The sequence below is a fragment of the Delphinus delphis genome, chromosome 1 (assembly GCF_949987515.2).
Source record: "Delphinus delphis chromosome 1, mDelDel1.2, whole genome shotgun sequence".
NCBI classification, from domain to species: domain Eukaryota; kingdom Metazoa; phylum Chordata; class Mammalia; order Artiodactyla; family Delphinidae; genus Delphinus; species Delphinus delphis.
The window spans coordinates 6,766,329-6,780,549 of NC_082683.1; the positions used below are offsets into that span (position 1 = coordinate 6,766,329).

The following is a 14,221-nucleotide window of genomic DNA, read 5'->3' on the forward strand; positions in this document are numbered from 1 at the left end:
CCCCTAAATCCCACCCAGTCTCTCTGAATTCTCCCTCACTTCTCGGCCTCACCACTGCTGGCTTTGCAGGGCCCTTATTATTTCTCACCAATCGGTCTCCCTCCCCAAGTCCTGCCTGGTCTTGTTACTGCAGCCACACTCTCTGAAACTCAACGGTCACGTACCACCAGGTTTATCTTTTGTTTTTGGCTGCGTTGGGTCTTTGTTGCTGCGCACGGGCTTTCTCTAGTTGCGGTGAGTGAGCAGGGGCTACTCCTCGTTATGGTGCGTGGGCTTCTCATTGCGGTGGCTTCTCTTGTTGCGGAGCACGGACTCTAGGCAGGCGGGCTTCAGTAGTTGTGGCACGTGGGCTCAGTAGTTGTGGCGCAGGGGCTTAGTTGCTCCACCATGTGGGATCTTCCCGGACCTGGGATCGAACCTGTGTCACCTGCATTGGCAGGCGGATTCTTAACCACTACGCCACCAGGGAAGTCCCGCCACCTTCAGGCTCAGTGTGGCTCACAGAGACCTACAGAATCTAGTTCGGGCTTTCTGGCTTCACAAAGCTACCTGGCGTTCCCCTCAAACCCTCTCATCTCTCTGTGCTGTTCCTCGCCTGGAATGACCATTCTTCTCTTTCCTACTGCATTTTCTCGTGGAGAAATCCTTTTTGTCTTTCCTAATTCCCCATCTTCCTTCTGTGCAACCACAGCACCAGGCCCATCTTTTTCTCCTCCTGTTGTATTTCACCAACGCATGTAAGTCCACATATCTATAAATATTTCTGTGTGTAGCCACCTGTGTCTCTATTCAGCTGAACAATATCTCCAACTCTAGTCTATTACCACATGGATCATTCTAGACTCTCTCTCTCGGCTTATCTGTAATTTCCCACTGCAAGAGTGAGATGGTTCCCAGCATCTGCCATCCGCTTACTTGTTTAATCCCAGTATTCATGCAGAGTGGGGTCTCTCACTGTATTTTGCCTGTGTGTTTATTCGTCTACAAGATCAACATCCCAAGCGCTTAAAAATAACTAAGTGCTTAATACACACCAGGCACTGATCTACAAGCTACAAGCATAGAATTTAATTCTCATAACCAACCAGAGAGGCATTTACTATTAGCTCAACCAAAAAGGAAACTGAGGTACAGAAACACCAAATAAGTTGCCCAAGTCGCTCAATTACTAAGTGGCAGAACCGTGGTTGACCCCAGAGAATAGACCCGCAGAATCGTGAGCTCCAGAGCCTCCCCTGGGTTAGAGGTGCTGCAGGTAACATGAGCGGAATTAATAATGCCACAGTCCCTTAATTCTGACATTCTGGCCTTACTGTTTCTCAGCACTGCGAGCTGCCATCTATGGTTGTTTTCTGTGCCCCCTCACACTGTAGGTCCCTGTGGCAGAAGGTAAGGATGGTTCAACCACAGGATCGTCTAGGCCTTCACTATATTTGTAAGTCATGGAATTCACCACCTGGGGAATCCCCATTCCACCCCCAAGAACGCTGCTCCCAACCCCACCTCTGTCCCACCGGCCCCTGGCCTCTGCCTCCCTAACTCCCGGGAGAAGATTTCACATCCTGTCAGAAGCCTTTCAGCAGGCGGTCCCTCCACTTCCCTTCCTACGCCTCAGTTTTCTCCACCTTTTTATACACACCCTCTTCACACACACACCCCCCTCTACGAAAGCCTCTAGCTCTGCTGTGTGTGTGTAGGGGGCACTGCCTCTTTCTCCTGACACCCTTTCCCGTCCACCTTCAGGGCCCCTCGGTGTTTGCTATGCACCTGAACACATGCAGAGGCTTCCCCAACCTTAAATCTTAAAAATCTCAACTTCGCGACCACCTCATCTCTCACTCCTCCCCTTCTTTCAGCAAATATCGTCTGAGCGGCCTCCTCCACGCCAGGCTCTTCTAGGCAGTGGGGATTCCGGGATAAACAGAACTGGCCAAACCCCTGCCCTTACGGGGCTGACACTCCAGTGCAGCCAAGCTGTTTGAAGGAGCAGGGAATGCCCCCCGCCTTCCACCGGCTCACAGAAAAGCAGCACGTCTTGGTGAAAAGTGATCATATTTGTTTTATTGAGTATACAAAGGCAATTCTATTGTCCTCTAATAATATAAATTGGGAACAATAATCTCTGACTTGGTTAAAGTCTCCATAGGGACCTGCTTCCCAGATTCCTAGACTTCATCACTCACGACATCATACTTTTCAAAACTAGTGTTTCTGGAGATGGATCTGACAAGAGGATGGATTCCACCCTGAACATGGGCCCGTGGCCCCCGGAAGACTACGGGATTGGAGAAGAACTAGTTTCTTTGGCCACGTTTGAGTCCTTCCATCTCAACACCATGGTAATGGCTTTCATTATAAGAGCCGGTGTTGCCAGGAGCCACACAATGGCTGACCCAGCATGGCTGAGGGACAGATGCCCGGCATGCCTTGGCATTGGTGATGGGTCAACCTGGAAAGAGACAGCCTGCCTTTAAGGACTGCACAGAAGCCCTTACGACAGTCTCATCAGGGTCTGCCTTCCACACCGGACTTGTCCTAGTTCTGGATTCATAGCCCAGGAGGGAAGCTTCACGCAGACCTGATTCACAGGCTCTTCCTCTCGAGTTACTGCCCCGCAGTAGAGGGCGGAAAGTCCTTTAGCTCCTCCTTTTCTGGGTGCACCTCTGACATTTTGTTCATCTTGGTGAAGATCTCATTGATTTCTATGAAGGTCTTGGACTTGGTCTCGGGGACAACCAGGAAGGTGTAGATGGTGGTGAGAACACATATCATGGCAAAAATGATAAAGCTGTAAGCTCCGAGGCCCACCTGTGGGAGGGGAGAGGGTTCGCGTTCTTGAAAAGGTTCTCGATTTACTGCTTGAGTATTTTGGGCCTCTGGGGCCCCTGGGTGGCACTTACTTGAATGAATGGGAAGATCAAGCCCACAGTGAAGTTGGAGAGCCAGTGGACACTGCCCCCCACCATGTAGGCGGCCGGCCGGGAGGACTGCAGGAAGATCTCGGTGATGAGCAGTGCGGGGATGGGACCTGGGGAAGAAGAGGAAGAGCTGTCTTCCCTGCCGGCCGAGCAAGCCCACAGAGGGTCCTGGAGCCCCTGCCCGTGCAAGGTTCCAGAGGCATCCGGCCCAAGGCGGAGCGGTGTGTCTCCAGGACTCCTGGTCTCGTGGAGAAGCAGTGTGAGAAGGCACCTAGCAAGAGTCGGACACAACAGGTGACATCCTGTGATGTCCCTAAAGGGGGCCCATGACCACCTGTAAGGCTCTCTGTGCCGACCACACGGGCACCGTGCTCCAGCCTACACAGGCTGCTTTACCATCCTCGCTCAAAGCCCTCTGCCACAAGAACACAGGCAGAGAAGCCATTTGGGCCGAATTCGCCCCTCCCTGGAGCCTCTCTAAGGAGCTCAGGTCAGCAGTTTCTAGGGCTGGTGGTACGGGAGGGGGCAGTGAAACCACAGAACCAGCTCTAGGGTACATACTGGGCCCAAGGGCATGTCCTATGACATAGGAGATGATGCAGGCGATGCTGACGTAGGGCATCCAGGATATTGTGTCCTGTGGGGAGAAAACAGAGTTGGATCACACCTGGCAAAGCGGAGACAACCTGGGACGGGAGCGTCAGGACTCTCGGTTCCCGGAGGGCCAGTAGCTCTGCCTGGGTTGGGAAGGCGGGCGCCAGGCACCTCCTTCTACAAGCAGCGCCACCTGGATGCCCCTGGAATACCGGCTGGAAGTGGGAAGTGCGCTGCTGGGGCGGGGATCGGGGCTGCACGGGATCCCCAAGCAGCGGACTCGCGCATGCGGACGAGGGCGCAAGCCCCCCCCAAGGCGCCCCCTTCCTCACCTGCAGAGCCAGGGCGGCGGTCAGCACGCAGCAGGCGGTGAAGCAGATGGAGAAGCCTAGGAGGAGCAGGAATCTCCTCCCCAGGAGCTCCACCACGAAAACCTGGAGGGAAAGGGCGAGGAAACGTGGGAGGCTCAGCAGGCCCACCTCCCCTGTGCGCCCACCCGCTCGTGTGTGTGTGTGTGTGTGTGTGTGTGTGTGTGTGTGTGTGTGTGTCCTTGAATGGCCAGCGGGCCTCCGCACTGCGCAGTCCAGGGGCCCCATTTGTCACATGGTGGCCCTGGCACAGGTAGTTGTCCCCAGTGTGAGACGTTGGAGAAGAGCCGCCTCTCACGGCGGTAGCTTCCGGAGTGGACGGTGGGGACGGGCCTCCATCTTTGGGGCCACAGGCTACCGCCCCACCCCCCCCCCGCCCACCCCCCCCCCCCGCCAAGAGACAGGCTGGCATCTGAGGACAGCCCAGAGGCTAGAGAGGAGGGACCGAGGGGCACGTCGCCACTGAGCTCCGGGCTCCTTCCTGGGCCAAGACTCCCCACTCTCAAGGTGCCCTCCATCCTGGTGGCAGACAGGGACTCGGCTCCCGGGGACACTCACGGCGCAGACGGTCATCAGCACGTTGACCGCGCCTGTGCCCGCCGTCACGTACTGGACATCCTGTGCCCTCACCCCGGCGCTCAGGTAGATCTGGTCTGCGTAGTAGTAGATCTGGAAGGCCACCCCCGAGGCTGGTGAGGCCGGCCGGGCAGCCTGGACCCCTCGGCGGATCCCTCCCCGACCCCGACCCCGTGCCTGCCCGCTGCCCCGGCCCCGGCTGCCCTGGTACCGCGTTCACTCCCGACAGCTGCTGGCCGCCCATGAGGACGACGATGGAGATGACCTGCCACCGCAGGGACCTCATTCTCAGCAGCTTCAGCACGGAGATGAAGCCCGCGGCCTTCTCGGCCCTGTCCTCCTCCCAGATCTCCTGTGTCTCGGCGTCCACGTCGTCCCAGCCGCGCAGTTCCCTCAGCGCTGGGGGAGGGAGCAGGGAGGGCGCTGGGGGCTGAATCACGCAACCGCCCGCCCCCCAGCAAAGATGCCGCAACCTGCGTCGTTTCTTCCGGTCTCGGGGAAGCCTTACCGGTTTTGGCAGCCACGTCATCTTTCTTCTGAATGAGCAGGTACCTGGGGCTCTCGGGGAAGAAGGGCAACAGAAGGAGCTGCAGTGCCGCGGGGATCCCGGTCACGCCGAGGAGGATGGGCCAGCCTGCAAGGAAACCAGTCCTACGTGAGAACTGGCGCCCAGCCTCCTCTCCTGCTTCTCTCTGCCTCCAGCCCCACGGAGCCGCTCTGGCCCATTATCCTGATTGGTTTTCTTTGGAGCTGGAGTTCCTTTCTTCTCTTCCGTCCCCAGCACCTAGGATGGCGCCTAACCAAGAGCGGACACTCTAAATACTTAGAGCATGGATGCTGACGAACAGCCACTACCCACCTATCAGACGAACCAAGTGAAAACTTCTGACAACACCAAGCACTGACGAGAATGTGGGCAGGTGGGAAGTGTCCACACCGCTGTGTGGACACGTGGCATCTTTAGGGGACAGTCTGGCAGGAGCTAGGTGATGCTGGACACCCACGTGCTCTAACCCAGCAGTCCCGCTCAGGAACGCACGCCTGGGCCACCAGGACACCGGAAGGACAAGGGCAGGGCAGCACTGATTATAGAAACAAAACCCAGAAACAAGGCGAATGTCCACACACTAGAATGGACGCATACATCATGGTTCATTCGTAGGATGGAATTTTATACTGTGGTGAAAATGAAGCAAGTCAGGACAGGAGCCAATCCCACCAATGTGATGTTGGGTGCAATGTGGTTCCACACGATGTGGTCCCATAGTATTAAGTCCGGAAACAGGGAAAATTAACTCTGTCTTCTAGAAAAGTGGTGAAACTCTTCTAGGGAAGAGTGAGGCTGCGATGATCATAAATGTTGGCACAGTGGCTCCCTTTGGGGGCGGGAAGGCTGTGACTGAGGGGCGCACAGGGGGCCGGCGTGGTTCTAGTTCCGGGCCCTTATGTATGTTACATCACTCAATAGAAACGGTTAAATAAGTGAATGAGTGGTTCAGGCTCCTTCTAGGAGCTGTGAATGCCCGACTCACCCCCTTTTCTCCTATGCAGGAGGTGATAACTGCAGACATCTGCGTGCCAGGCACTAGAGTCTAACGGCTTTTCACATGTAGCCCACTTCCCCATCATAGCAATGTCTGGAGGCAGGTACCAGGATCAACCCCATGTTACACCTGCAAACACTGAGGCATGGAGGGCATGTAGCTCCCTTGCCCGAGATCAGTTATTTAGGAGCAAAGCCGAGATTCGAACTCAGGCACATTGAACCCTGAATCCCCATCCTCCCAACCTTCTCCCACCTCTTGGCTCTGAATCCAGGGCCTGGCTGATCTGGGTCCCCCTTCTATCACCCTTGCACGGACTACAGCGAGTATGGACGTGCCAGCCATTCGGGCCGTTGCCATCTGCCCTCTGGCTCCCACCCCGCCCCCGACACTGAAACTCTTCTCATGAGATCTCAGTGACCCCTAACTGCCAAACCCAGACACCCTGTTCCAATCTTGACCCCCGTGACTTCTATGCAGCCTTTGTGCTGTGACTGCCCACTCGCTTCCAAGAACTCTGACACTATTCTCTCTGGCCTTCCTTCCTTCTTCACTGAGTACCTAGTATGTGCCATGAATTGCGCCGGAGACACAAAGATGAGGAAGGCCAAGCCCTGCCCTCCACACTCTTGTCTAGAGGAGGGTACCGAGGGCTGGTTAGTCACCATGAAGGATGGAGGGACAAAGTGAGAGTCCACCACCACACCTGCAGCTCCCTGCATGCACAAAGAACTTTATGCTTCCATCCCCTCTGCCCACATCTGGAATGCTGGTCCTACCCGCCCCCCCAAGCCCAGGCCCTCTCTGAGACCCCCTCCCTGGGTGGAACCATGGCTGCCTCCCACACACCACAGAGCACTTCGCAGGCGCCAGGGATCCGTGGCTGTTTCTGGGTGCAGCTGGTTGGTTACGTGCCATCAGCGGGGGACAGGAACCTAGCTCCTCCACTCCTGGGCCCAGCTCTTTACAAGGGCGATTGAAAGGTGGGAGAGCTGGTAGTTAAACTCGGACTCAGGCCTGCACTGCCTGCATTTGTGTCCTAAGGAGACATTGCACATGTGATCCAACTTCTCTATGCCTCAGGTTCTGCACCTGTAAAATGGGTATAGTAATAGTACATGCTTCATAGGTTGTTTGGAGGGTTAAACGGCTCATATAAAAGACTTCATGTCTGGCCCATACGTTTTGACTGGTGCTTTGTTAGTGGTGATTTCCCTTTCAGAGGTTCGAGACCCAAGACGAAGAAAAGGGAGGTCATGCAAGAACAACGCCAGTTATGAGTTGCTGTGCACCTGCCGTGTGCCAGGCCCCAGGCTCTTGGGGTGGGGGGATGTGCGGCTCTGAAGTCTGGGTCTGGTGTGGATACCAGCCCTGAGACTCACCACCTCACCCACGGAGGCTGGGTCTTGTGACCCTCTTTCCTGGTCTGTGATGGGATGATCGCGGGCCCCTGGGCAGCTGCATTGCTGGGAGGCTCCAGTGCAATGGTGCCAGAGGCCTTAAGCACAGAGCCTGGCACCCTGGTGGCCGTCATTACCACGCCCCGGGTCCCTGTGTGACAGCCACCAAGCAACAAGAGAAAGAGAGCAGCACCTCCTGCGCCCTCACAACTCCCTCATCCGTGTCCCAGGAGGGACTAGAGAACGTCAGTCTGTCCCCACCAGCTTGTTCAGGCCCGCTCTGGGCAACGTCCAGCTCAGCACCGTGGGGTCAGGGCTGTGCAGGGGCCCCGTCGCTTAGAGAGAAAAGACCAGCTCATAGGAACGGGCTGGGGGTCTGAGGTGTCCTGAGCTCACCTGCTTCGTTTGCGAGGAGACTCCGAAGACCCAAGATCTGGGCCGCAAGGATGCCGACGGTGATGAAGAGCTGGGGCACCACCCCCAGGGCCCCCCGCAGGTTCTTAGGGGCCAGCTCCCCTAAGTACATAGGGACGACATTGGAAGACAGACCTGGGAGGGAGGGTGAAATAAAGGCACCATCAGGAAACATTAATCTGGCAGGGATGAGCTCTGTCTTCAAACACATTTATTCTTCCTCAGCAATCGCATTAGCTGGGCTGAAACTGTCTCAGAACTGCAGGACTAAGCAAACCACCCCTCTTGCAATCCTTAGGCCTTCTAACTTTAAGAGAAAATAGTCTGACCAAAGAAGTTCATGGACAGTGCGTTTGCTTCCAGACTGGTGTCACCTGGGGACACAGGCCACCCGGACCTCAGGTCTTCCCTCCTGATTGGCTTGGTCTCGGAGAGGAAAAGCCCCGGTGTGGTTAGACTCTCTCTCCTCTCTTGCTCCTTCGGGGGGAAACCTGTTACTAAAAGGCCAAGGACCCCTGCCCACCAGCTTTACCTTCTGAGACTGTATATTACATAATAGGCTGATGCACAGACATCGAAGCACAAGCTTTATTTGTCAGTAAGCAATGAAAACTTAAATATATATTGTAGACTAACTGCATTTTGGGATTTGTGTAATGACTGAACTACTTCTGACTCCTCAGTATTTGATCTTGTTGGTTTTCCCGTCTTACTGATATCTGACCCCCTTATGAATAGGTGAAACAATTTAATAGGCTCTAAAGTATTTTCACAGATATTATCCCATTTAGTTCTCCTCAAAGTCCAATGAAAGGTTGGGGGTCTGGGAGGAAGGTCAGACGGGTTGTTACTGGTCCAAGTATCGCACGTGGAGCCAGAGGCAAGCTGGTGCTCAGAGAGACGTGGGGTCTGAGAGGGAGGCTGTGGCCAAGGGCAGACCAAGGGAGACAGTGTGGGGTGAGGGGAGGCTGGAGCCACTGACGATGGGAGGGTATTTTATAGCACTGAGATAAGAGGAAACTGACGGCCAAGTTTTCAGCTCTGCAATTCTGCTCAAGGGCATCTCTGCTTAGTATTTTATTATTATTATTTTTGGCTTTTTTTTTAACATCTTTATTGGAGTCTGATTGCTTTACAATGTTGTGTTAGTTTCTGCTGTATAACAAAGTGAATCAGCTATACGTATACATATATCCCTATATCTCCTCCCTCTTGCGTCTCCCTCCCACCCTCCCTATCCCACCCCTCTAGGTGGTCACAAAGCACTGAGCTGCTCTCCCTGTGCTATGTGGCTGCTTCCCACTAGCTATCTATTTTACATTTGGTAGTTTATATATGTCCATACCACTTTCTCACTTCATCCCAGCTTATCCTTCCCCCTCCCCGTGTCCTCAAGTCCATTCTCTACGTCTGCGTCTTTATTCCTGTTCTGCCCCTAGATTCTTCAGAACCTTTTTTTTTTTTTTAAGATTCCATATATATGTGTTAGCGTACGGTATTTGTTTTTCTCTTTCTGACTTATTTGACTCTGTATGACAGACTCTAGGTCCATCCACCTCACTACAAATAACTCAATTTCGTTTCTTTTTATGGCTGAGTAATATTCCATTGTATATATGTGCCACATCTTCTCTATCCATTCATCTGTCGATGGACACTTAGGTTGCTTCCGTGTCCTGGCTATTGTAAATAGAGCTGCAATGAACACTGTGGTACCTGACTCTTTTTGAATTATGGTTTTCTCAGGGTATATGCTCAGTAGTGGGATTCTGCTTCATATTTTAAAAGGGGCATCACAGTTCATTAATTAATACCAATTCTTTCTGATTTTCACACAGAGACAGACAGTCTTTAGAGCAGCTCCTAGGTGTCTTGTGTGGTGGACGGGGGGAACACTGCAGGCCCAGTGCCCAAAGGGCTATGAAGAAAGCGAGGCCCTCATGTTGCCCGGTCACCATTCAGGCCCTGGTGGTCGCTTCTCAAGTCCAAGTGCTTCTGAACTTAGTTAATAGCAACACTGGAGAGACAAACACCAGGAGGTTTGTGAAGAGATGGGATTCCCTTCATGTCGGTGGAGAACAGTCTCATTCTGTCTTAAAAACAACTCCATGGGGCAACCCCCGGCCAGCCTGTTCTGACACCAAAGCCAGAGAAGCAGCTTTTAAAGTTTAAATTCCGTTAGTGAAAGTCTGAAGCGTTCTTATCAAAGGTGTTGACTAACAGCAAACCAGCAAACTGAGCATCTGGGGGTCCAAGCTGCATTGACCCTGAGCCCCCTTGGTCAGAGTGGCCGTTTACTTCGTTTTTAGGGTGTCTAAGTACCACGGGGCTTGATGACACCCTTTCCTGACTTTTCAGGAAATACGTGAAGGAATGAACAGCAAATAGATTAGGCTTCTGCTGGAGTTCTTCAAGTATGACCTGAAGACACAGGGGGTTCCTGACACCTTTCAGGGGGTCTGTGAGATCAAAACTGTTTTCAGAACCGTCCTGAGATGTTACTTGTCCTTTTCATTCTCGTTCCCTGACCAGTTTTCCAGAGATCACACGCCCTCTGACGTCACACCAACAGAACACAGAAGCAGGTTTGAGAACCTGGCTGTCTTCTGTTAAGTCAGACACTCAAGAGATTTGCAAAAATGTAAAGCAATACCACTAAATTGTTTTGTTTTAGAAACTAGAATTATTTTCATAAAGACATGTAATGGGCTTCTTAGTGCTATCTTAAAATGAATTAATACCTTTCTTGGTTGCAATTTCTAACATGGTAAATATTGATCAGTATAACCCATACGAGCTCCTTAGAAGCCTCAATAATTTTAAGAGTGTAAAGGGGTCCTGAGGCCAAAAAGTTTGAGAACTGTTGACCAGAAGTCATGCTTATTTAAAAGCAAAGGTTGGCTGGGAATTCCCTGGCGGTCCAGTGGTTAGGACTCCGTGCTTTCACTGCCGAGGGCCTGGGTTCAATCCCTGGCTGGGGAATTAAGATCCGGAAAGCTGTGTGGCATGGCCAAAAAAAAAAAAAAAAAAAAAAGCAAAGGTTGGGATGTTAAACTGTGATTTTTCTATTGGAGCCTAACATTTCTTTTTTGGAACCAGCTCTGAATTGTTGGCTGGCAATAGAAACGTCACAGCACCTGTCCGCTGCTGACAACTTCCAGGAATCGTCCATTTTTCATAACGCTGAGCCCGGCTGCAGGGAAAAAGTGCAGGAGCAGGGCCAGGCACCTCGGGACTCCTGGCCAGATGGTAGATGAATGTCCGGTGCTCTCAGGGAAAGCTAGAATGAATGAAGTTTGCCAGGGGGCCCATCAGTCCCTCCTTGAGGTGACCTCTTCTGTCTTCGGGAATCTTGTTTTCCTCTTCATCTCCCCAGCCCTGCAATCCCTCGCCACTTCCCCCAATACCAGGCTCCTTGCTGTCTCCTCTATTGTCAGTAAACTCCAGGGAAGGGGTTTACTGACATCCAGCCAAATTATCCCTTCTTCATCCCCATCCCTGTGTTTGGAAGGAGAACGAGTCACTTGAAAATGCCACAGCCTGGTGGGGGGCGAGTGAAGTGTCCAGGGTGCAGCATTTCCAGGGGCGCTTACCCTTGGGGGCCCACCCTGCAGTGCACGGCCCCGAGAGTGGGCACCTCGCTTGCCTCGACGGCCCTGGCCCTTCTGCCCACAGAGGAAGCCAACCTGAAGGAAGGCCACGGCATGGCTGAACCATGTCTCTTCAGTCTGAAGCCATCATGGGGGAACTGTCCATAACCAGGGAAACCCGGCCTAGGCAGAATGGCTTTGGAGAGGTTACTACCATTAACTCTTTTCTGGTAGAGGGATTCATGCATCTGATAATTTCTCAAGCTTTTTGGACCACAACTCATGGTGCAAAATACAGAAATACATTTTACATCCAACTTGGTTCTCACATATGTATAAAGATAAAGAACTGAAACAACGTTTCAAAAGACAATCCTTGGGCTTCCCTGGTGGCGCAGTGGTTGGGAGTCCGCCTGCCAATGCAGGGGGCGTGGGTTCATGCCCCGGTCCGGGAAGATCCCACATGCTGTGGAGCGGCTGGGCCGAGAGGCCCGCGTACCACACACAAAAAAAGACAATCCTTATCTTTACTACATGTGACACAGTCTACCCTAGTTAAAAGCAAAAAAAAAAGAAAATACTGTTTGCTGATCCACCAACTGATCCTGAGACAGGCTGGGATCTGGGACCCTTTGCTGCGGTGTTTGCACCTGGACAAACATCTCCTTGAGCAACAAGCTGCAGAGAAACTATAAGGGACTAAAAATAACTGTGTGCATGTGTAGTTGGGGCAAATTATGGACAAAAAGGCCAAAGAAAACCCAACTGTCACCTCTGAAGAGCCAGGGGAAAACACTGGATGTCTTGAGCAAAAGCAGTGTACTGCGCATGCCCCCTGCACTCAACAGCACAAAGGGGTGAGCAAAACACCCAAGCCACCCCTCTGGCCTGATGCCTGGACACACCTCTTCCCTCACCCCATATAAGGAACGAGCTCGCCCCCCACCTCGGGGAGTGAGCAAGGGAACCTGTTACTTGTTTTTGCTCCCTCCTGCGGCTGCAGGGACCCCAACAAAGCCTTGCCTGTATTTCTTGTCTGGCCTCTAGCCAATTTCTGTTGATTGGGGAAGGCCAAGAACCCTGGTCAGTATCAGTCCCAGCCTGCAGTTTAGAAAACATTGAGATAAAGGACTGGTTGGAAGGACCAGTCCTGTCCTAAGATTCTGTATCTCAGTCTTTCAAAGAACAGCTTTCTTCACAGGAAACTCCACAGTGAAGATCTGCCCGCGGTCCACACACATCCCTATCACTCAGGGGCTTAAGCGTCTACCCACAGCAGAGGTGTAGGAACAGCGTGACCCTATATGCTTCAGAGACCCCAGACTGGTTCAGACACCAGGTGCCTGTTCTCCCTCCCTCTGACCATCCCGAATCACAGAATGGTTTACCTGCACATATTCCCACCAAAAGTCTGGCCACAATTATCATCTCAAATGACTTGGCAACTTCACTGCATCCCATTAAGATCGCAGGCACGATGGAAAAGATGTTGTTGAACAGCAAGGTTCCTTTTCTGCAGAGGACAAAATACCAGTCGGTTTGGTTTAAGGATCTGCCACTCCTTTAACAAATGTTTGCCGAGCACCTACTCAGTTGCAGCAGTTGCTGTTGTGTTGTTCGATTTGCTGTTGACCTAAGATGGATACAGGTCCAGTGCATGGCCTGGTGTGGGAATATTCTCTGTGGGAGCAGATGTAAATGACCCAATGCAGAGGGCATCAGTAGTGAGGAGCAGAGGGAAAGGCTCCCATATTACAATACAGTAAAGGGTTCTGCAACCATAAACTAACATGATTTTAGTGTAATCTTGAAACCCAGACTGGATGAGGACATTAAAGGAAAGGTTTAGGCCAATCTCACCTATCAACATAGATGTGAAAATCCTAAATGAAATATTAGCCAATTGAATTCAACAGCATATATAGGACTCTTTCAAGGTTAAAAACACCATATTAAAGATTGTACTGGGGAAAAATATAGGATTATCAACTGAAGTAGCAAAACAAGTCAATAAAATTTGATATCTATCATGATTTAAAAGAAAACCTTAACAAACTATAAAAATGAGGGAACTTATGTAAGCTGATAAAGGGTATCTCCTGAAAACCTATAAAAAAATCAAACTTAATAAAACTTACAAAACAGTCCAATTTAAGTCAAGACTGGAGTAGGACTTGGGCCCTGGAGAGCCAGACAAAGGCAAAGGGAAAGCTTCTCTGGAGAAGCCCCTCCCATTGGGCTCCCCAGGAGTCCCCCAGCCAGGGACCCCCACCCCCTGAGATGAAGCGTCACCATTACAGGACACACAAGACAATCCAACACCTGCAAGAGGCCGCACATACAAACAGCACAGCTTCAGACAACAGGATTAGATAGAAGCCATCAAATATGTTTTAAATGAGTGGTGTCATAAAATAAGGAATCAAAAGCGTACTATAGAAAGAACAAGAACATGCATAAAGCAGAACTACCCAAAACAATAGCAAAAAAGATAGATTTTAAAAGCAAATGAATAAAACTTAGAAATGAAAAATATAGTCATTGAAATAAAAACGTAGTAGGTGAATTGCAGCTGAGGAAAGAATTAATGAATAGGAAGGCAGACCTGAGGAAGTTACATAGAAAGCAACAGAGAGAGAGAGAGAGAAGATGGGAAGTACGACCTATTAAGATAGGGAGGATTATAATATCACTAGTCACAGTAGCCAGAAGGTGGAAGCAACCCAGATGTCCATCGACAGATGAATGGATAAACTAAATGTAGTATATTCATACAACAGTATTATTCAGCCTTAAAAAGGAAAGAGATTCTGAATG

General features: G+C 51.5%; 1 protein-coding gene across 4 annotated transcripts in view; it reads right to left on the reverse strand.

Annotated features, from left to right (window-relative positions):
* Positions 1-2,604: 2,604 nt before the first annotated feature.
* LOC132436927 (solute carrier family 2, facilitated glucose transporter member 5) overlaps positions 2,605-14,221 on the reverse strand; it is a 58,634-nt gene continuing 47,017 nt past the window's right edge. For all 4 annotated transcript variants that reach the window (XM_060030004.1, XM_060030168.1, XM_060030082.1 and 1 more), the window contains 9 exons: positions 12,793-12,917; positions 7,797-7,949; positions 4,965-5,090; positions 4,668-4,855; positions 4,439-4,549; positions 3,845-3,946; positions 3,480-3,555; positions 2,901-3,028; positions 2,605-2,808 (listed from right to left, as the gene is read on the reverse strand). In XM_060030004.1, coding sequence (XP_059885987.1) covers positions 2,605-2,808; positions 2,901-3,028; positions 3,480-3,555; positions 3,845-3,946; positions 4,439-4,549; positions 4,668-4,855; positions 4,965-5,090; positions 7,797-7,949; positions 12,793-12,917 — 1,213 coding nt within the window. The remainder of the gene's footprint in view (positions 2,809-2,900; positions 3,029-3,479; positions 3,556-3,844; positions 3,947-4,438; positions 4,550-4,667; positions 4,856-4,964; positions 5,091-7,796; positions 7,950-12,792; positions 12,918-14,221) is intronic.